General features: G+C 37.0%; 1 protein-coding gene across 2 annotated transcripts in view; it reads left to right on the top strand.

Moving 5' to 3' along the window:
* CWC27 (CWC27 spliceosome associated cyclophilin) overlaps positions 1 to 23,083 on the top strand; it is a 270,424-nt gene that overhangs the window by 132,024 nt on the left and 115,317 nt on the right. For both annotated transcript variants that reach the window (XM_068990605.1, XM_068990604.1), the window contains exon 11: positions 16,215 to 16,318. In XM_068990605.1, coding sequence (XP_068846706.1) covers positions 16,215 to 16,318 — 104 coding nt within the window. The remainder of the gene's footprint in view (positions 1 to 16,214; positions 16,319 to 23,083) is intronic.

Genomic DNA, 23,083 nt, shown 5'->3' with positions numbered 1-23,083 from the left:
TATCACTAAGAGACTTGAGACCTAATCACAGGACTGTAGGACACACCCCCTTTCCCCATACTTCCTTATTACATTACTCAAGTTCTATTTACAGCAATTCCTTTTGCTGGTACATAATATCTGGCTATCAAGAAAAAAGTGCATACTAAAAGACAAAAACACAAGTTGAAGAAATAAAGCAAACATCAGAACCAGACATGGCAGGGATGTTGGAATTATCAAACTGAGAATTTGAAACAGCTACAATTAATATGCTTAAGCCTCTAATGGATAAAGTAGAGAGCATGAAAGAAAAATAGGCAATGTTAGCAGAGAGATGAAAATCTTAAGAACAAACCAAAAAGAAATTCTATAGACCAAAAACACTGTAAGAGAAATGAAGAATGCCTTTGATGGGCTAGTTAGCACACTGGACTCAGGAAAGAATCGCTGAGCTAAAGGATATATCAAATAGAATCCTCAAAAACTGAAGCGCAAAGAGAACAAAAACTGAGCAAAGAGTAAAGAACATTCAAGGACTGCAGAACAGTTACACAAGGTGTAAATACTGTACTTTTCTTGTGTGCTAAGTCACTTCAGCTGTGTCTGACTCTTTGTGACCCCATGGACTGTAGCCTGCCAGGCTGTTCTGTCCATGAGATTCCCCAAGCAAGAATACTAGAATGGGTTGCCATTCCCTTTTCCAGGGGATCTTCCCGACCCAGGGGTGGAACCTACGTCTCTTATGTCTTCTGAATTGGCATGAAGGTTCTTTACCACCTAGCACCACCTAGACCTAGTGAACATAACCATTTTTGGCAGTCACATCATAGTGTTGATTCAGACTCTGAGGTGAGGTGAGGTGAGGTGAGGTGAAGTCACTCAGTCGTGTCCAACTCTTTGCGACCCCATAGATTGTAGCCTACCAGGCTCCTCTATCCATGGGATTTTCCAGGCAAGAGCACTGGAGTGGGTTGCCATTTCCTCCTCCAGAGGATCTTCCCAACCCAGGGATCGAACCCGGGTCTCCCACATTGTAGGCAGACGCTTTACCGTCTGAGCCACCAGGGAAGCCTGATTCAGACTGTGCGGTCAACTAAATGCTTCACAGTCCTTTTTGTTCTTGCTGCCGCTATTACTCCTCTTACCTCCTGACCCACTCATATACCCTCTGTCTGTAATTGTTTTGTCTTCTGATTTATATTCAATGCAACGTCATATGTCAGAATATGGTAAGGACCTAGTGGACAGTATCTTAGTAGAAATATATCTCAAAGTTAACTTTGACCTATTATTTAGCATTCTGGGAAGAGTTGCACTAGTTGAGACTAATTAAAAATCATTTTTGCTTAAGCATCTAGGCATTATTTGTTCTCTGCTTTAATGGCTGTAATGAAAGATATCACTTAAATCTTTTGCTGCATAAGTCCGTGACTACTTTATTCTCACAGTATGTCCAGTGTGCTGCTGCTGCTGCCAAGTCATTTCAGTCGTGTCTGACTCTGTGTGACCCTATGGACAGCAGCCCACCAGGCTCCTCTGTCCACGGGATTCTGTCCAGTGTACTGTCAAAGAAAAAAGTGAACTCGATTTGAAGTGATTTATCCTTATTAATTTATGCTGGTTGTTTATGGTGTTCTGCATTTTGACTACGAGATGTCTACATTTGGATTTTACTTTCATTTATCCTGCTTAAATTCATTGAGCTTCCTAAATCTGAAAGCTAATGTTTTTCATCAATTTTGGAAAGTTCTCAGACATTACTATCTCAGTCTCAGTCATTCTATTTTTCTCTTTCTACAGTTTCACTTATACATATGGTAGACCTCACTCTGTCTTCCATGTCCTTTAAAGTCTCATAGTTGATGTTTTTCTCTGTGGGTTTTGCATCCTGTGTTACTCATTTTTTTTTCAAATAGGTCTTTTGATTCACTCATTCTCTTTTTCAGCTATTCAACTTTTCATTAACCTTAAATTTAACTATTTATTACTTCTAAAGTATTTTTTTGCATTTCTTTTCCATGGGGATGGTCTTGACCCCTGTCTCCTATACAGTGTCACAAACCTCCATCCATAGTTCATCAGGCACTCTGTCTATCAGATCTAGTCCCTTAAATCTATTTCTCACTTCCACTGTGGAAGTGAGATTTGATTTAGGTCATACCTGAATGGTCTATTGGTTTTCCCTATTTTCTTCAATTTAAGTCTGAATTTGGAAATAAGGAGTTCATGATCTGAGCCACAGTCAGCTCCCAGTCTTGTTTTTGTTGACTGTATAGAGCTTCTCCATCTTTAGCTGCAAAGAATATAATCAGTCTGATTTCGGTGTTGACCATCTGGTGATGTCCATGTGTAGAGTCTTCTCTTGTGTTGTTGGAAGAGAGTGTTTGCTATGACCAGTGTGTTCTCTTGGAAAAACTCTATTAGCCTTTGCCCTGATTCATTCCGTACTCCAAGGCCAAATTAAGAGAAGTGAAAAGCAAAGGAGAAAAGGAAGATATAAGCATCTGAATGCAGAGTTTCAAAGAATAGCAAGGAGAGATAAGAAGGCCTTCCTCAGCGATCAATGCAAAGAAATAGAGGAAAACAACAGAATGGGAAAGACTAGAGATCTCTTCAAGAAAATTAGAGATACCAAGGGAACATTTCATGCAAAGATGGGCTCAGTAAAGGACAGAAATGGTATGGACCTAACAGAAGCAGAAGATACTAAGAAGAATGAATTTATTATTATTTCACAATAAACTGTGGAAAATTCTGAAAGAGATGGGAATACCAGACCACCTAACCTGCCTCTTGAGAAACCTATATGCAGGTCAGGAAGCAACAGTTAGAACTGGACATGGAACAACAGACTGGTTCCAAATAGGAAAAGGAGTACGTCAAAGCTCTATATTGTCACCCTGCTTATTTAACTTATATGCAGGGTACATCATGAGAAACACTGGGCTGGAAGAAGTGTAAGCTGGAATCAAGATTGCTGGGAGAAATATCAATAACCTCAGATATGCAGATGACACCACCCTTATGGCAGAAAGTGAAGAAGAACTAAGAAGCCTCTTGATGAAAGTGAAAGAGGGGAGTGAAAAAGTTGGCTTAAAGCTCAACATTCAAAAAACGAAGATCATGGCATCTGGTCCCATCACTTTATGGGAAATAGATGGGTAAACAGTGGAAACAGTGTCAGACTTTATTTTTAGGGGCTCCAAAATCACTGCAGATGGTGATTGCAGCCATGAACTTAAAAGATGCTTACTCCTTGAAAGGAAAGTTATGACCAACCTAGATAGCATATTCAAAAGGAGAGACATTACTTTGCCAACAAAGATCTGTCTAGTCAAGGCTATGTTTTTTCCAGTGGTCATGTATGGATGTGAGAGTTGGATGGTGAAGAAAGCTGAGTGCCGAAGAATTGATGCTTTTGAACTGTGATGTTGGAGAAGACTCTTGAGAGTCCCTTGGACTGCAAGGAGATCCAACCAGTCCATTCTAAAGGAGATCAGTCCTGGATGTTCTTTGGAATGAATGATGCTAAAGCTGAAACTCCAGTACTTTGGCCACCTCATGCCAAGAGTTGACTCATTGGAAAAGACTCTGATGTTGGGAGGGATTGGGGGCAGGAGGAGAAGGGGACGACAGAGGATGAGATGGCTGGATGGCATTACGGACTCGATGGACGTGAGTCTGAGTGAACTCCAGGAGTTGGTGATGGACAGGGAGTCCTCACGTGCTGCAGTTAATGGGATCGCAAAGAGCTGGACACGACTGAACGACTGAACTGAACTGAACTGAACTGAACTGAAAGTATTTTTATTCTTTTTCTAGTTACTGTTGTAGATCTCATATTCAGTTCTTTATTCTCTTTCATTCTTTCCATATAATAAACATATTTGTTTTATTTTTGCAGTATCTGAAGTTTTGAGCATCAGGTTCAATTACTTATTGTCCCTTTATTCTTACAAACAATGCCTTGTTTCCTTGTATATTATGAACTCTTTTTATTGAGAGCTGATTTTTTTAGAACTTTTTTTTAGAGTTCTGTGATATCTAAATTAAAGATTCTCTGTTTCAAAGAGGATTTCATTTTAGATCAAGCAGGTGCATCAGAGTACCATACTATATTAGTGATTTTAATTGAAAATACTCCTTAAATACCCTGAGAATATGCATTAGCCTGAACGCCTTCTTATCCACATAGATCTGAGACAGACAAGCTTCACTGCAGCCTTTCTCTGTTTTATAGTTGATGTGTTTATTCCCACCCTTCCAGTGAGTGGAGAATGTTAAGCTTTATGTATAGGAGTTCTAGTTCATGATTAAAACCCCATGTTAAACCCACATTCCTAGGTAGAATAACTCAATGTCTCAATAATAGTACCAGTGCTTCTTTGGTTTTTAGTCTTCCCCTTGGTTTTCAACCCCTTGGTTTTTAGTGAGCTAAGCTATGCATTTAAACGTATGTTTTTTTTTAATGTGTGTTATTCAGCCCTCCTAGGTATTTGATTGTAAGAGAGTTTTTGGGTTACCTAGTATTCTGCCTTACTGGAATTGGAAACCTCATTTGTTTTTTATAATGATTTAATGTCATTCTATAAAGTTGGATTATGGAGTAGACATATGGCTAAAGACCGAACTTCTGCCACAACAGATTTACTCTACTTCTCTGAAATACTGGCTAAGCCAAGTTCTTCCTGTGAAATAACATGTTTGATTTAGAATTTTTTACTTGGTATTTAGATAGAATAATACGATCACCTGTGCTTATTCTGGATACTTTATGATTTAGTGCAGGGTTTACTCTTGTTTAGTTTGTTCTGGAATAGACAATAAGATTTTCTAATATATGAAGGAGGTTGACAATCTATATCAGATGTCTAAACTTTTTATTTAAAAATAAATGTGCTCTTTCATATGAAAGGAATAAGACTGTAAGTCTAAAGGCTAGTTGCAGATGCATTTAAATTCTTCCTTCTCAAATTTCAGTGTACATGTATGTAGGGACTATGTACCTATGGATAGGTATTACAGTCTTCCTACGTAGCGGTATAACAGATTATAAAAGGGCATGTGCAGCATTATCTGTCAGGTTAAATTTTATCTTCTGATAGATACGTCTAGGATCATTTAGACTAAAATAATGTAGATTCTCTGTTAATCTCCCTCATAGAAATTATAAGTGTGTAAACACACACACACATACATATATACATTTCCTTGTTGACTTGTTTATTCCTTATCTTCTTGACTAGACTATATGGATGACAATAAGCAATTCCATTCCAAGTCTTTAGTAACCACAATTAAGATGTGAGAATTTAGTAATTTTTAGGGGTTTTATCTACTTTATATTCCTCATTTTCATAGCATATGATATTTAATCCAAGCAGTACATCAGACACACACACACAAAACTTAACAGTGAGCTTTTAAAATCTGTGCATCCATGAGAAAAATGGAAGGATTTGCCTTTTTAATCTCTTCAGTTAGCCTGAGATCTTATTTTGTCAGTAATTGATCCTGTAAATAGTAAGAATAGTAGAGTTAATACTGGAGAGGAGAAGAATGATGGTAATTGAAGAAGCAAACTCATGTTGGGCACATATTCTGAGCCAAGCACCATGTTAAGTATACTGAGTAATTTCTATGGAATCATGTTTCTTCCTTACAATTTTACCTTAATTCTCAAGATGAGAAAACAGATTTACATTGGTTAGCTTAACTGTCTAAGCCCATACTGCTAGAAACAGGTAGAACAGAACTCTGTACACACAAATCAGGGGTTCTGTGATTTAATTTGATTTTGATTTTTTATTTCCTGTGTATACTTTCAAAATTAATGGATAAACTGTAGCATACTATACTTCCTAATACATGTTTAACCTGCATCTCTACTCTTTCTGCTCTTTGCTGATGATACCATGCTAAAAATCATGTCATACATTTATAGTTTTAATACTTATGATGGTCTTTCATTATGGCCATTTTATGATTTCATCAACAGCCAAGCTGTTGTTTCATTACAAACAGATTCAGTATCTTTGTGATTAAAGCGACAAACTAAAAACCATGAAGGCTGTACTGTTTAGCTTGCAATCATTTCCATGTGTTATGAATTCTTATCAGATGTTGGGAAATAGTAGGCTTAAGCTAACTGCAAATACTACATCCATGGCCCAAGAAGCAATGATCTGTAATGGACATGTGTTTAGCGGTCAGCTTGCTTAACAAGGTCTCTAAGCAAATTCATTTACCATCTTATGTAAGATATATATACATATTCCATTTTATTTTTGTAGATTAAAGTTCTTTTCAAAAGCATGTCAAGTACTCAAGTCTTGATAACTTTCCCTTTTTTTTTTTTTAAGGTAAATGTTAGAGTTCAGTGTTTGAGTTCACCACCCTTATATTAAGATAATATTTCTCATGCCATATGTAAAAAGAACAGATATAACTCAAAATTTTCCTAAGGCACATTCCTGGAAACTGGAGAAAATGAGAAAAGCATCTGGGAAAAAATAAAAACTGACTGAAAATTATGCAGGATACGTATCCTTGCCATATTAAATCCTCAATCTCAAGCTTAAAATTTGTACGATTTTAAAAATTTCAAGAATTCTACCTTTTATAAAGTAATATAAACAGTCTGATAAAAATGTAAATATACTGCCTACTTACTTATTCATAGTATGTTCTGTTGCATGAAAAATACTCAGCTCAAAAATAAGGTATTCAGGTCTAAATGTACTTTTCATTCAGTGGGTAGGAAGCATATTAAGGGGAAAATTGCATAAAGAATTAGGATGTCTGTATCATGTTTATAGTATTGTAATTGATTTAGGCAATATTGAAAAAAATAAAAAACTCTTACTGTCTCTACACTTCAACTTGTTTGTGTCTAGACCTCTCACCATTTCTTTAGATAATGGGGTTTAAGATCCTAAAACCAAAGGAATTGAAACAGAATGATATACAGAGTACAGTTACTTTTTACATTTATAGTTGATTATGCATTTCAAAAATATTAATTTATACCTTCCTCGGATTATTTTTAGATGAAGATACAACTGAGATAAAGGAAGAGAATTAACTGCTTTCCTGTAACCATGTAGTGATGTTGGGTCTAGGTCTTCTGAAACACATCTCTTTTTTTTATGCAGAAGTTTTGTTTAATCTTTTGAAATGGACATGGGCATTAAGATGAAAACAACATCCATCAATGAGATTAGAGTGTATATCTTTAACAGTATAGTAATTAATATCATTTTACATAAAAATCATTGATTTTTATTTAAAGTTTTAATTCTTTAAATTGCTTATGTAATTTAATAGTCATGAGTTGGTTGTAGTATATTTTCTTACTTAAAAAAAGAAAAAATTCCCTGGTAGCTCAGATGGTAACGAATCTGCCTGCAGGAGACCCAGGTTCAATCCCTGGGTTGACAGGTCCCTTGGAGAAGGAAATGACAGACCACTCCAATATTGTTGCTTAGAGAATTCCATGGACAGACCATGGGGTCACAAAGAGTCAGATATGACTGAGGGACAAATACTTTGGGCCTCCTTGGTGGCTCAGACAGTAAAGAATCCACCTGCAATGCAGGAGACCTGGGTTCAATCCCTGGGTTGGGAAGATCCCCTGGAGGAGGGCATGGCTACACACTCCGATATTCTTATCTGGAGAATCTCCATGGACAAAGGAGCCTGGTGTGCTACAGTTCATGGCGTCACAAAGAGTCAGACACGACTGAGCAACTAAGCACACGTTCTAAGCACCTAATGAAAGTGAAAGTCACTCAGTAGTTTTCAACTCTTTGTGACCCCATGGACTATACAGTCCATGGAATTCTCCAGGCAAGAATACTGGAGTGGATAGCCGTTACCTTCTCCAGGGGATTTTCCTAACCCAGGGATCAAACCCAGGTCTCCCGCATTGCAGGCGGATTCTTTACCAGCTGAACCACAAGGGAAGCCCAATAGTACTGAGGTGGGTAGCCTGTCCCTTCTCAGGGAATCTTCCCAACCCAGGGATCAAACTGGGGTCTCCTGTATTGCAGGCAGATTTTTTACCAGCTGGTCTACCAGGGAAGCCCTAAGCACCTAATAGTGATCTTATTTTAATCCTTAATCTTTGCATTGGTCTTGTTATAATACATAGGCTGAATATAGTCACTACTTATAGATAAGAAGATGCTTTGAAAGTGCCGCACTCAATATGTCAGCAAATATGGAAAACTCAGCCTGGCCACAGGACTGGGAAAGGTCAGTTTTCATTCCAATCCCAAAGAAAGGCAATGCCAGAGAATGCTCAAACTACTGCACAGTTGCACTCATCTGACACGCTAGTAAAGTAATGCTTAAAATTCTCCAAGCCAGGCTTCAGCAATACGTGAACCGTGAACTTCCTGATGTTCAAGCTGGTTTTAGAAAAGGCAGAGGAACCAGAGATCAAATTGCCAACATCCATTGCATCATCGAAAAAGCAAGAGAGTTCTGGAAGAATATCTATTTCTGCTTTATTGACTATGCCAAAGCCTTTGACTGTGTGGATCACAATAAACTGTGGAAAATTCTGAAAGAGATGGGAATACCAGACCACCTGACCTGCCTCTTGAGAAACTTGTATACAGGTCAGAAAGCAACAGTTAGAACTGGACATGGAACAACAGATTGGTTCCAAATAGGAAAAGGAGTACATCAAAGCTCTATATTGTCACCCTGCTTATTTAACTTAAATGCAGAGCACATCATGAGAAATTCTGGGGTGGAGGAAGCACAAGCTGGAATCAAGATTGCCGGGAGAAATATCAGTAACCTCAGATATGCAGATGACACCACCCTTATGGCAGAAAGTGAAGACGAACTAAAGAGCCTCTTGATGAAAATGAAAGAGGAGAGTGAAAAAGTTGTCTTAAAGCTCAACATTCAGAAAACTAAGATCATGGCATCTGGTCCCATCACTTCATGGCAGATAGATGGTGAAACAGTGGAAACAGTGGCTGACTATTTTTCTGGGCTCCAAAATCATTGCAGATAGTGATTGCAGCCATGAAATTAAAAGATGCTTACTCCTTGGAAGGAAAGTAATGACCAAGCTAGACAGCATATTAAAAAGCAGAGACGTTATTTTGCCAACAAAGGTCTGTCTAGTCAAGGCTATGTTTTTTCCAGTGGTCATGTATGGATGTGAGAGTTGGGCTATACAGAAAGCTGAGCGCTGAAGAATTGATGCTTTTGAACTGTGGTGTTGGAGAAGACTCTTGAGAGTCTCTTGGACTTCAAGGAGATCCAACCAGTCCATCCTAAAGGAGATCAGTCCTGGGTGTTCATTAGAAGGACTGATGTTGAATCTGAAACTCCAATACTTTGGCCACCTTATGCGAAGAGTTGACTCATTGGAAAAGACCCTGATGCTGGGAATGATTGAGCGACGGAGAAGTGGACGACAGAGGATGAGATGGGTTGGATGGTGTCACCAACTCGATGGACAGGAGTTTGGGTGGATTCCGGGAGTTGGTGATGGACAGGTAGTCTTGGCATGCTGCGGTTCATCAGGTCCAAAAGAGTCGGACACAACTGAGCAACTGAACTGAACTGAAATGAACTGATAGATATGAAAATTGAGGTTCAGTGAGCTTGACAACCTTGCCCCAAGGCTGTGCTCAGGGGCTACTTTCGCCATGAAACCTTGAAAAATGAGGAAGAGTTTAGTTAGCAGAAATAGGAAATAAAGACCATTTTAGGTAATGGAAATGGCATGAACAAAGGGGTATGTGTGGTGAAGCTCAGAGTTTGCCAAGGTAATTATTCCTAGTATATTTTGGCTGAAATTTAGAGTAATTGTAGAGGATCTGTGACAGATAAAATTAAAAGGTAGTTCCACAGTTTCTCATGAGAGACACTTGAATGCTGGGGAAAGAGATTAGTGCACAGGATTTGGCCTCAGTGTGCAAAGTGAATGTAAGAAAGGTCAGACCAGAAGCATGTAGACCAAGATGGAGACTATGGTCATAGGGAAGTGTAGGCTCCTGATATTTTACTGGGGTGATTTTTTTTTAATTATTTTTTTCACTGGAGCAAAGTGTACTGCTTATTTAACTTATATGCAGAGTACAACATGAGAAACACGGCTGGAGGAAGCACAAGCTGGAATCAAGATTGCGGGGGGAAATATCAGTAACTTCTCATATGCAGGTGACACCACTCATGGCAGAAAGTGAAGAAGAACTAAGAGCCTTTTGATGACAGTGAAAGAGGAGAGTGAAAAAGTTGGCTTAAAGCTCAACATTCAGAAAACGAAGATCATGGCATCTGGTCCCATCACTTCATGGGAAATAGATGGGGAAACAGTGGCTGACTTTATCTTTCTGGGCTCCAAAATCACTGCAAATGGTGATTGCAGCCATGAAATTAAAAGATGCTTACTCCTAGACAACATATTAAAAAGCAGAGACATTACTTTGTCAACACAGGTCGGTCTAGTCAAGGCGATTGTTTTTCCAGTGGTCGGGTATGGATGTGAGAGTTGGACTATAAAGAAAGCTGAGCGCCAAAGAGTTGATGCTTTTGAACTGTGGTGTTGAATAAGACTCTTGAGAGTCTCCTGGACTGCAAGGAGATCTAGTCAGTCCATCCTAGAGGAGATCAGTCCTGAGTATTCATTGGAAGGACTGATGTTGAAGCTGAAACTCCAATACTTGGGCCACCTTATGCGAAGAGCTGACTCATTGGAAAAGACCCTGATGCTGGGAAAGATGGAGGGCAGGAGGAGAAGGGGACGACAGAGGATGAGATGGCTGGATGGCATCACCAACTCAATGGACATGAGTTTAGGTGAACTCCAGGAGTTGGTGATGGACAGGGAGGCCTGGTGTGCTGCGGTTCATGGGGTCGCAAAGAGTCGGACACAACTGAGCGACTAAACTCAACTGAACTGATACTACAGATTTACCAAATTTAAAAATATATATGATGAATTTTTAACTGATGGCTAATTATCTGATGCTGATGTCATAAAAACCATGTTAAAATTCAAATGAATCCAAATTAAAGATCTATTAGGAAAAAAAATTAATTAGCTTAAAATTAACAGTAGCTTATAGAAATATTTATTTTATCATACAAGTGGAAACTAGGCTCTGAGGAAGCCAAACAGATGCTGCCTGGACTCAAGCAAGCCCATAGTTTGTATTCTTGCTTTGTAAGCTGTGTAAAGTGACATATAGTCCAGGCTTACAATTTTCATTCTTTTTTTAGCAGGTTCAAATATATTCTATTACCAATGAATGAAATTATATTCCAGAGAATATAAGATTGGGTCCCCTAAAACTAAACTGTTATCTAAAGACTAGGTTAAAAACATGCACTTCATTCTAAGAGTTACAGATTCCATGTGTACTAACAAATGGTGTTGTTTGAATAGTCTTGAGAGATTTTGACAGTGTTGTAAATTTTTAATTACTTGAAAAATTCAGTATAATGAAACATAGTTTTATGTGTATAGACAGAAACCTCTTACTTTGTCTTTTTTGAGTTCTTATTCATCATTGTTCAGTTTGTTTATTATTATGGCTACTTCAGCAGTGTATCTAAATCTTTGTCTATTTAAGAGTAGATTTTTAGAAGCTGGCATTAAACATTTATTACCCTTTTTAAAAATTATGAACAGAGTTGATCTTCATATGCAGTAGCGGTGGCATTTGTTTATAACAAATAATATAAGAAAATATTCCTACTTGACAAACAGACCTTAACTGTGGTACTGTTTTTAACAGATCCAAATAATAATAGCCATCATTTGTTGAAAATGTACTGAATGCCCAATATTTTAAATACCTTACTCTGACTTTATAGCTGAGGAAACTGAATCTCAGAGAAGTTAAATAATTGTTGTTAGGTCTTCCAGACAATAAGTGATGGAATTGGCTTTTAAATCAGGACTTTCTGATCTTTTTAATATCTGTGCTTTAATATCTGTGTTAGTCTTTTTGATATCTTTGCTTTGCTGGCTCTACAATAGTTTATACTCTCATTGCCTCTCATTCTTTGCATACTTCAGATCACCCTGATAACTAGTTTGTTCGGCTGTCATGCAGCACTTCTTCAGCTTTCAAAATAACGTTCCCATCACCTTAGTCTTCGGAAAATATCATCTGAATTTCTTGAATTATTTACCAAAAAAAAAACCAAAACTTAAGCTAGTATTAGTAGATGGAGCAAAGATGTGGTTGCTATTTTCTGTTTTCATATAACTTCAAGAAATAGGAAGTAATCACATTTATCTGAGAGATAGATCATGAGAGCCTAACCCAGGCATTGATGGTGAGAGTCAAGAAGAGCAGTTGCATGTGAGAGAGAAATTGGAAAATGACACACTGGGACAGTGATTCAGTGAAAGGGAGGGTGAACAGTCCCAGGGGGAGTTTAAAGTTTGGTTATTAGAAGGAAATCGGTCTCATGATCAAATAGGGACTTCAGGAGAAGGAACAGATTCGACCAGGGAAAAGATGATTTGGAGTTTGGACAGAGAGAGTTTGTAATTCTTGTGACATCTAGCCTCAAACTACATCTGGATCTATGCCCTTGACCTATGACTAGTTTGAATTGAGATGTCCTTTAAGTGTGAAATGCACACTGCATTTAGAAGAGTTAGTACAGAAAAAATGTAAAATAGTGTATTTATTAATATTCTTATATTGATTCCATGTTAACATAATAATACTTTGGATATTTTTAGTTATTGAGCTAAATAAAATATGTTTTTAAAATTAACCTGTCTCTTTTTACCAGTTTTTAAAATGTGCTAGGAAACAAAATTGTATGTGTGTCTTGGCTTATATTTCTGTTGGACAGTACTAATTTATGTAGAGATTTGTAATAGATAGAAGTGTGGGGGGAAACATCTAGATTTGGAAATATCCTATTACAGAAGTGATAGTTTATAAGATTAGATAAAATGCCAGCATACAGGGTATAGAAATGAGGAAAATGACAATTATAGTATGAGAAGAGAAAGAGTAATTCAGAGGAGAAATGGAGAATCAGGACTCTAAAGTGGTACATAGTCTGATTAGCAGAAAATTTCAGAAGGAAGTAGTTCATATCATTGGATGATAAGAAAGGCCAAAGAGGAAGAAGAGGACTGAGAAAAGGCCAATGAACTTGACTGATACAGAACCAATTTCAGTAGAGTACAAGAAGGATCGATTGCAAGAGATTAAGAACTTAGAGCTTGATGAATTAGACTCTGTATATAAGCTGTTCTTTCAGGCAAGGAGTCCACTTGTAAAGATAATGATCTCTTGTTGGAGCAGAGTACAGGGAAATTTGAGTATGCTGTTGGCTGAATGAAAGGATCAGTAAAGTAGAAGCACTTGAAATTGTTAAGAAAGAGAAGATAATTTCTGTAGTAAGGTCCTAAGGCGTTGGGTCCCAAACTTGAGTGATGTTAGAGTCACCTGGGTAACTTGTCACAGGAGCGAATTCCAGGCAACGTCTCACCTCTAAAGTAATCATATTTCCTGGAGATATGTCTCCCTGAACATGTTTTAACAATTCTTGTAGATGATTATGATGCATCCAACAGGACAAACAAGAAAATTAAGGATCCTGGTGCGGACATGAGGGAAATGACTGACCATAGCATCAGAATGCACAGAGAGCCAGTTTGGTTAGAATAAGACTGGCGGACCATGAACTGTGATTAAGGAGTTGTCTTTCATTCATAGAAGAGTGAGCTAAGTTCAGTAGGAATGAAAGACTGAGAAAGTTAAAAGCATAGTGACCAGAGAGGGAAGTTTCAGAAATGAGGACCTTGGAGGTCATGCAGATACATACAAATAGGGTTGTGTGTGTTTGATACAGAAAAAATGTGAAAAGAACTGAGTCACACACATTATAAAACCCATCAGTTTGGTGACTCTAATACAGGACAGGAGTAAAAAAAAATTGAGACTTGGGGTTTAGGAGGAAGCACTAAAGGCTTTATTTTGGGGGCCACCAAAATCACTGGAGATGGTAACTGCAGCCATGAAATTAAAAGACGCATGCTCCTTGGAAGAAAACCTATGACCAACCTAGACAGCATGTTAAAAAGCAGAGATATTACTTTACCAACAAAGTTCCATCTAGTCAAAGCTATGGTTTTTCCAGTAGTCATGTATGAATGAGAGAGTTGGACTATAAAGAAAGCTGAATCCCAAAGAATTGATGCTTTTGGACTGTGGTGTTGGAGAAGACTCTTGAGTCCCTTTGACTGCAAGGAGATCCAACCAGTCCATCCTAAAGGAGATCAGTCCTGGATGTTCATTGGAAGGACTGATGCTAAAGCTGAAACTCCAATACTTTGGCCACCTGATGTGAAGAAATGACTCATTGGAAAAGACCCTGATGCTAGGAAAGATTGAAGGCGGGAGGAGAAGGGGACGACAGAGGATGAGATGGTTGGATGGTGTCACCACTGCGATGGACATGAGTTTGAGCAAGCTCCAGGAGTTGGTGATGGACAGGGAAGCCTAGTGTGCTGCAGTCCATGGAGTCACAAAGAGTCGGACATGACTGAGCGACTGAACTGCTGAGCTGGACTAAAGGCTGAATCAGCGTAGAACCAGTGTCTTTAGAGACTTCCAGAATGGGGTGCCTCCTTGGGCTACAGTGTTCTCAGTCTTCATGACACACTCTAGCGTGTTGAAAATAGAGTGAATGCCTGACATTCACAGATATAAAATGCATAGTTTTAACTATTTGCAAGTGACTCACAGGGTTCATGACATGAGCAGTTAATAATTGTTTCCAAGGCTTGAAATTGAATCTCCTGCCCTAAAGTGGCTTGTAGAAACCAGTCACATAACATGTAAGTGTTGCAGTAAAGCCAGCACTTACATCTTCATTTGCCTTTGATATATGATTGTATTAATTATCAAACTATCTCAGCCTGATAGGTTTCACAGAAGAGAAAATTATTTGATAAATTGTGGTATCAAAAGGTTTAAAAACTAATTGAGTTTAAAAAAAATTTAGCATTGCTCCTAGCCTGTAATAAAAAAGGGTTAGAAATGAACTGAGTTTAAGAAAAATTTTAGCATTGTTCCTAGCATGTAATAATTGCTTGATAAGTGGTAGTTACTGGTACCAATTCAGGAATTCAAGAAAAATTTTAGCATTGTTCCTAGCATGTAATAATCGCTTGATAAGTGGTAGTTACTGGTACCAATTCAGGAATTCAGTAAGTTTTGAAGTCAGATATTTTTTGTGTATGCCCAGGTTTAGAGAATAGTATTTATATTAAAAAGTTTGTTTTGATTCGGAATCTCCATGTGTTATTAAACTGAATTTAGAATGTTAAATTTGAAAGTAAATTAGAGGGAGAACAAAGGTTCATTTATCACTCATCAACTGTTTGATATACTTGAAGGGCTTTATTTCATAGTGCATGCCTGTGTGCGTGCTAAGTTGCTTCAGTCATGTCTAGCTCTTTGTGACCTCATGGAGGAGCCCACCAGGCTCCTCTGTTTATGGAATTTTTCAGGCAGGAATCTGGAGTGGGTTACCAATTCCTTCTCCAGGGCATCTTCCCAACCTAGGAATCAAACCTGCCTTTCCTGGGTCTCCTGTATTGGCAAGAGGATTCTTTACCACTGTGCCACCTGGGATGCCCCTATATTTCATAGTAAAGCGTCTGCCTGCAATGCTGGAGACCTGGGTTCTGAAATGACTACCCACTCCAGTATTCTTGCCTGGAAAATCCCATGGATGGAGGAGCCTGGTAGGCTACAGTCCATGGGGTCACAAAGAGTCAGACAGAGCGACTTCACTTTCACTTTCATATTATATTGCTTTGGTGAAATCACAACTTTTAATATATCTTTTAAGTATGTTTCCATACCCTGTGGTTCAGATGGTAAAGAATCTGCCTGTAGTGAGGGAGACCCAGGTTCAATCCCTGGGTCAGGAAGATCCCCTGGAGAAGGGAATGGCAACCCACTCTAGTATTCTTGCCTGGAGAATTCCATGGACAGAGAAGCCTGGCAGGCTACAGTCCATGGGATTGCAGAGAGTCGGACACGACTGAGTGACTGTCACTTCATTTCACTTCCATACCGTAAATACACATACACAGAAACAAAATGAATTACATTATTTATGTTTTCTTACCGTACATGACAACTGGGTTCAGGTTTTTTTGCTAAACAGCTTTTCTCAGTCTGTTATAAACTTACATAATTGTTTTTGATTTGTAGTGAAGAGCTCAGAAAAGAAGCAAGACAATTAAAGCGGGAACTCTTAGCAGCAAAACAGAAGAAAGCAGAAAATTCCGCAAAACAAGCAGAAAAAAGAAGTGAAGGTAAGCACGGTTATCAAGCTTATATTTTCACTTGGTATTTCTTCCCTCTCTCCTTCCTGAATTGAGTGGTGGTGGTATTTATTACTTTGTTTGGCTAGTCAATAAAATTGCTTCATTTAGAACTTTTGTCTGAAAAGGAAATTCAGTCAAATGTGATCATAACTACTGTTCCTTAATAAAGAGAGTACTTAACATCAGGCAAAACTTATGTTGTCATAGCACATATCTAGAAGTGCACAGGATAGAGTGTTTTTTTTTTTTAACATTGTGTACTCTTTAACACATTTAATAAAAGTGTTTAGGCCCTGCATATGGCACTTGTGTAAACATTATTCATACATCGTTGAATAGTATTAAATACGAATTCCTGGTTTTTTATTTTGCTCTTATTTAAGTACAGAAACTCTAAAACATTGATAAAAATGATCAAAAGCTTATCAGAATAATACCCTGCTTTTTATACAAGTTAAATATTTCTTTATTGTACTGTGATTTTTTTATTTTTATTAAGCTAGAACAGCTTCAGAAAAGCTATTGCACTGAAGATCTTTTAGCTGTTTCAGCTATGAAACATGTAATGTTCAGTTTCCAAAATAGCAATTGGAACCCTCAAATCTGTCTTCTCTTTATAATAGTAAAATACATTATAGATTTGGTGAACATGATCAGAAATTTAACTGTTATCTTTAATAATGTACACTAAATTTGGCTTAATAAATTTGCTTTGTGCATATATCTTGTGTATTCTCCCTTTTGGAAAGCATGAATAATTTATCAATTGATACTAGCTTCTGTAATAGTGACTGGAGATAAAGCATAAGATGTAACATCTAACCTTAAAGAATACACATTCCAAAACCAAACAGTGGTACAGCATTTGACCATGTGATTATTATTTATTTTAAGTAGCGCAAGTTATACCACATAACCCTCTAAAGCTCGAAGTTCTTAGATGATTTGCACCATGTTCCCAATGACTATTGTAGTAAAGGCAAGATACTTGATGAAGAACTTGAAATTGCCAAAATATGTTTGAATGAAACAAATTATTAAAAAGTTAACTCACCCAAAAAAGGATAAACTTATATATGTGACTAGATCATATTGGTAAAATGTAACCCAGAATAGAAAGAAGATATATTGGCAATATTGAGATTTGAAGTACCATAAGGATTCTTTAAGTTTATGTATAATTTTCCCAGGAGATTGTTTCTTATAATTAAAAAGCACTCTAAATATATGAAAGTAATTCCTTTTAACTGGGAAGATCTTCATTTTTTTATTCTTTTCTGACCTAGTAATTGTTATTCCCACACTCCATCTCAACGTCCATGATGTACTGTGAAGTTGGCAATGGATGGTTCTTGCTTTTGTAGTCTATGATCTCAAAGAACTGAGAGAACTGCAGTAGGAAGTTTCTTAAATAGAGCTGTATGGTTAAGACTTATACTAGATGTAAACATTGCTGAGTTAATTTATCTGCCTTTGAAATACTTAATACAATTAGGTAAAGAAAGATTTGAGTCTTAAAACATTGATTTCTTAACACAACAAAAGAGTCTTCTGAAGCTTATTTCAGTCTGTTTATATGAAAGTTAACCAGATTAAAACTTTTTATGCTGTAATTAGAGAATTATATTGGTAATTTTCTCAATTTAATTTTTCTTGTATCATCTAGAAATACCTGGATTTTCCCTAAATCTAAAAGACAGTTAAAATTAGCTTCTCTAAAACTGTGATCATTTGGTTGCTGTCATTTTTCTTTTAGTCTCAGAATGGGCCATTTATTTTTTTTATTATTTTGAAATAATTTTAGGCTTACACAGCAGTTATAAAAATCAGGAGTTTCCATATACCTTTAATGTTAAGGTCTTATAACCATAGTACAAGGATCAAAACTAAGCAATTAATATTAACACAGCACTATTACTAACTGCAGAACTTATTAGAATTTCATCAGTTTTCCCACTAATGTCCTTTGTCTGTTCTATAATTCCTTCCAGAATTCCATACCACATTTAGTCATCATGTCTCCTTAGTCTCTTCTCATTTTTAACACTTCCCCCATCCTTTCTTGTCTTTCCTGACCTTGACACTTTGGAGAATCCTGATTAGATATTTTGTATCTAATTAGATTTTTGTATCTAATATTTTGAATGTCTCAGTTTGAGTTTGTCTCCTGTTTTCTCATAATTAGACTGAGGTTACACATTTGTTGGAAAGATTGCCTCATAAGTGGTGTGTCGTTCTCCATACATTGTTCCAGAAGTAACAAGATGTCGGCTTTCTTTTTATTGGTGATACTACCATGATCACCTGGTTAATGTGGTTTCTGCTTAGTTGCTACACTGTTAAGTTGCTTTTTCCCTTTGAAATTATAACTGTTGCGGGGGAAGATATTTTGCGACTACACAAATATCCTGCTTCTTTTTGAATTTCCTCCCACTAATTTCAGCCTCCATTGATGGATATTGCATACAGGCAACAGTTATTTACTGTGGTGTTCTAATGGTGACTGTTTTCTTGATTACTACTACTTTTATTACTTGGAATACTTCGTTAAGAAGAATTTACTATTTTTAATACAAATTTTGACATTAATACTAGGTGCTCATTTATCTGTAACACTAATGGTTGTAAGAATCGTTTAGAATGTTATATTTTCTTTCAAGGTATACAGGAAGGTATTGACTCACTTTCAGTTACTAGCAGTGAAGTTTTTTAAGCTTTAGTGACTCTATTTTTTTATCATAAATCTAGAGATAAAATGCATTGTGCACCTTTCAAGTTGCTTGTAAAAAGTAAATTAGGTAATGCTGCTGCTGCTGCTGCTAAGTCACTTCAGTCGTGTCTGACTCTGTGCGACCCCATAGACGGCAGCCTACCAGGCTCTGCCGTCCCTGGAATTCTCCAGGCAAGAACACTGGAGTGGGTTGCCATTTCCTTCTCCAATGCATGAAAGTGGAAAGTGAAAGTGAAGTCACTCAGTCGTGTCCAACTGCTTCCCCGACCCCATGGACTGCAGCCTACCGGGCTCCTCCGTCCATAGGATTTTCCAGGCAAAAGTACTGGAGTGGGTTGCCATTGCCTTCTCCGAATTAGGTAATGAGAAGACCTTTAATAAATTTACAGTGCTATATAAAAATAATAATTTTATATTTGTAAGAGAAATATAGTTATTCATGGTTTTATTTTGTTCTCTGTCCAGACTTACAAACTTAAAATATGAATTTTAATATGGTGTTCGAATTAAAGCCTATAATCAACATGGCTACATGTAAATATGACATAAATTAAATCTCACAATGAGCTTTCCTTAACTGTGTTTTCACAGTTGTATTTTTATAATTATATTCTTTCTTAAAAAGTATGTGTGTGTGAACTACGTATTTGCATTCTTAAGTAAAGCTTCCAGTAGTAGTATTTCCTGATTTTATGAATTAATTTGGCAAGTCTAATACTTGCTGACTACTGCCACTTTTTTTTAGAATTTAACGTATTACTTCCACATTAAAAGCACTTGGCAAGAGACCCCTAAGAACAAGAAAGCTTCTGTGTGCTCCTGTCCCTGTACTGGTTTCCCAAGCTCGGTCAGTGTGTGAATGGAGGTCTCCCACGCAGGCAGGCGCTCTAGAAGATGTGGTGCTCTCCTCAGGGCTGCTGTCATCGCAGGGAATCACCTTTGATCAGGGAGTAGTATTCCCTTAGTTTTATCATCTCTGTCGAATTTCCTGAGCTAGATCCTTAGCCAGACCTGTGTAGATAATTAGGAATTTGTATTCTAACCATGGGCTTTCCTGGTGGCTCAGATGGGAAAGAATCTACTTGCAACTGGGGGAAACCCTGGTTTGATCCCTCGGTTGAGAAGATCTCCTGGAGAAGGGAATGGCAACCCACTTCAGTATTCTTGTGTGAAGAATTCCACGGGCAGAGGAGCAGGCGGGCTACAGTCCATGGGGTCGCAAAGAGTCAGTCATGACTGAGTGACTAATACTTTAACTTTCCCTTTTTTCATTTTAACCAGTTTGGCTTCTAAATCTTTTCTATTACCTGAGGAAAGTACTTTGAAACCAGGATCCATCTGTTTCTCCATATAGAAAATCTAAGATAAGATTTTATATAATCTTAACATAAGGTCTGCTTTTTTAATGTTTTACTGAATTTATTCTTTATTAATTCCTTCAGTTCCGTTATGACAGAAAATAAAATAATTAAAATTCATTGTTACTTTTACATTGATAAATACTTTGGGCCACATACAATTAAGCAATTCTAAATACATTGCCATTTTGATATTACCTGATTGTAGTGATAGTGGCCCTGAGTATATGCACATGTTCAAACCCGTCAAACTGTGCATGTTCAAACATGTACAGCTCATTTGCAAACTGTGCATGTTCAAACATGTACAGCTCATTTGTATGCTAGTTATGCTTCAACAAAGCTGTTCCCCAGAAAAGAATATTGATCCGTAAACCAGAAGCCTCTTAACATCTCTGTCCTAGTATGAAAGCATGTACATATAATTGAGTCAATGTATAAATCTTTTCTAACACTAGTGTAGTAAAAAAGCTTCTCTATGTGGTAAAATTGAATATGGGGCCATCCATTTTTCCCTTCAGTCTTCCCAGTAAACCTCAAGTTCTGCTCTTTCTTCTATCACAGAGATATGGTCAGGTAATAGATGTAATTATGCCTCTATGTATGAAGAAGAGCACTACATAAATATAACCTCATAATTTTTGCCATTGCTCTGCCACCTATTTAGTTTTTAAAGGCTTCAGCTAATGTATAAAAGAAGACTTCAGTAAATTAGAGAACTAGAATGTGACGGAATAAAGCCACTATTATAGTCGTATAATGATAATTTTTATAGTAATGTGAAACTTGATTCTAAAATTCAAAACAGTTACATTTCTTAGTTGAATACAGATTCTGCAGTAGGCTCTAACATCCCAATTTAAGTAAACAAGGAATGTGGTGTTTTACTTTAGATACCAGCAGTGTCAAAAGAGATGTACTGCAGGACAGTCTGTTTACAGCCTGGGAGTCTCTTTAGTCCCACTGTAAATCATCCAGGCCTGTGCATAGGATTTTTGTAGGGGGTAATAAATTTCAAGTAAGATTGATAGTTAATTGGAGATAGAGTTGGTTTCCTGGGTTGGCTCTGTCAAGTTCTTTAATAAACTATATAATCCTTTTCATTAAATTATGCCTCTAAGTCCTTTCCAGATTTCTTTAAGTTTCATCATATCAAAACCAGTACCAAACTGAACACAGTCACATAGAAATACATGTTTGGACATATTCTCTAATCAGCTTTAGGGAGATAAGGTGTCAGATCCTCTTTTCAAAGTTCCAGGCACACAATACCTGCTGTATGACTAGTGCCAGAAATTAGAGGAGGAAGAGCAATCTGAGCTTGTAAATCAAGAAAGAATTTAAAACCCTCTTCATGAAACACATCCCTGAGGTGCTTAGTACCTCTCAAATTGCTCTGGGCCATTTCAGGTTTCTTCAAACTGTCTTTTTAATGCTGGATTAAGTCAGATTAAGGCCCTTCACGCTTAATAGGTTGTGAAAGTATATAGTTTTTTGGGTTTTTTTTAACTACTTTTCGTCTCACATATTATGTTAAACTAGCTTAATCTTGGTTTTTATAAGAAACAGAAACCATTGTGGAATGTTAGCTCTGTGTTGTGCCTGATACTATGTATAATTAATTCCTCTCTGAGCAAACTGGTCCTGTTTGCCACAGCAGTTAACTCTCTTCAGGGAGTCTTAAGTCATCATTTTTTTCTTGGAGCCTAGAAGTATCAGACCTATTTTTCCCATAGTCTACTCTTACTGTATTGCCACCTTTTAATGTTATTTACACAGAAAAGTGGAAGTATATTTGCCCTTGACTTATAGAAAGCCTCTCAGTCCAACCGTCAATAATAGTCTATAGATTCTTACTTTGAGCGTGGTACTAACAAATTGTTTATCTGATTTTACATTTCAAAACAAGTTAAAGAATAATACAAGTGTGGGACAGTCCTCTTTAAAAGGGAAAATTTGATGGTGTATAAAGTATATCTCAAGGACTAGAAAATAAATAAGCAAAGGAAAACCCAGGGCAGGACTTCCCTGTGGATCTTCCTAGCCTACTATTTTATTGAACTAAAAAGAAAATAAAATTTTTTAAAGTGAGAGATAAAGATACAGCTGGGGACATCCATTCAGGTAGCAGTAAGGGTTGATACTGAACACTACATTAGGCAAGGAAACACAGGAAGGTGGTAGTGGAATGTTATGGACATATTTACTATAGATGATATTTCACTATATTTGAAAGTATGTCAATATTCAAATTATTGATGCTCATTTTAATAACTCTGGTTCATTAAGAAAAGTTTAGATGTTGTTTATTACTGTTTAATAAGGCAGAGAATGGGCAGTGGGTCTAACTTGATTGATTGAAAAACTGTTTTTAATTATTTTATCAGCTAAAGATAAGATTTTTTTTTATCTGAAATAGTTAATTGTGTGGAATCCTTCATTTCCTAGAAGTCCTGGAAAAATGAAGCTTTCTTCTATAGTCAGGACAGTCTGTCAAGTGAAATCTTATTGAATGCAGTTTACTACATTTACGTACCTTTACTACATTTACATGCATTTACTACATTTATGTACATTTACATTTATGTTTATTTGTAACAGTATGTTTTTCAAAAATATACTTTTTAAAATAATAAAGACTTTTAAAAGCATATAACAAGTATA

Source organism: Capricornis sumatraensis, chromosome 18, assembly GCF_032405125.1.
Source record: "Capricornis sumatraensis isolate serow.1 chromosome 18, serow.2, whole genome shotgun sequence".
In the NCBI taxonomy this organism is placed as follows: domain Eukaryota; kingdom Metazoa; phylum Chordata; class Mammalia; order Artiodactyla; family Bovidae; genus Capricornis; species Capricornis sumatraensis.
This window is presented reverse-complemented; position numbering and strand designations above follow the sequence as displayed.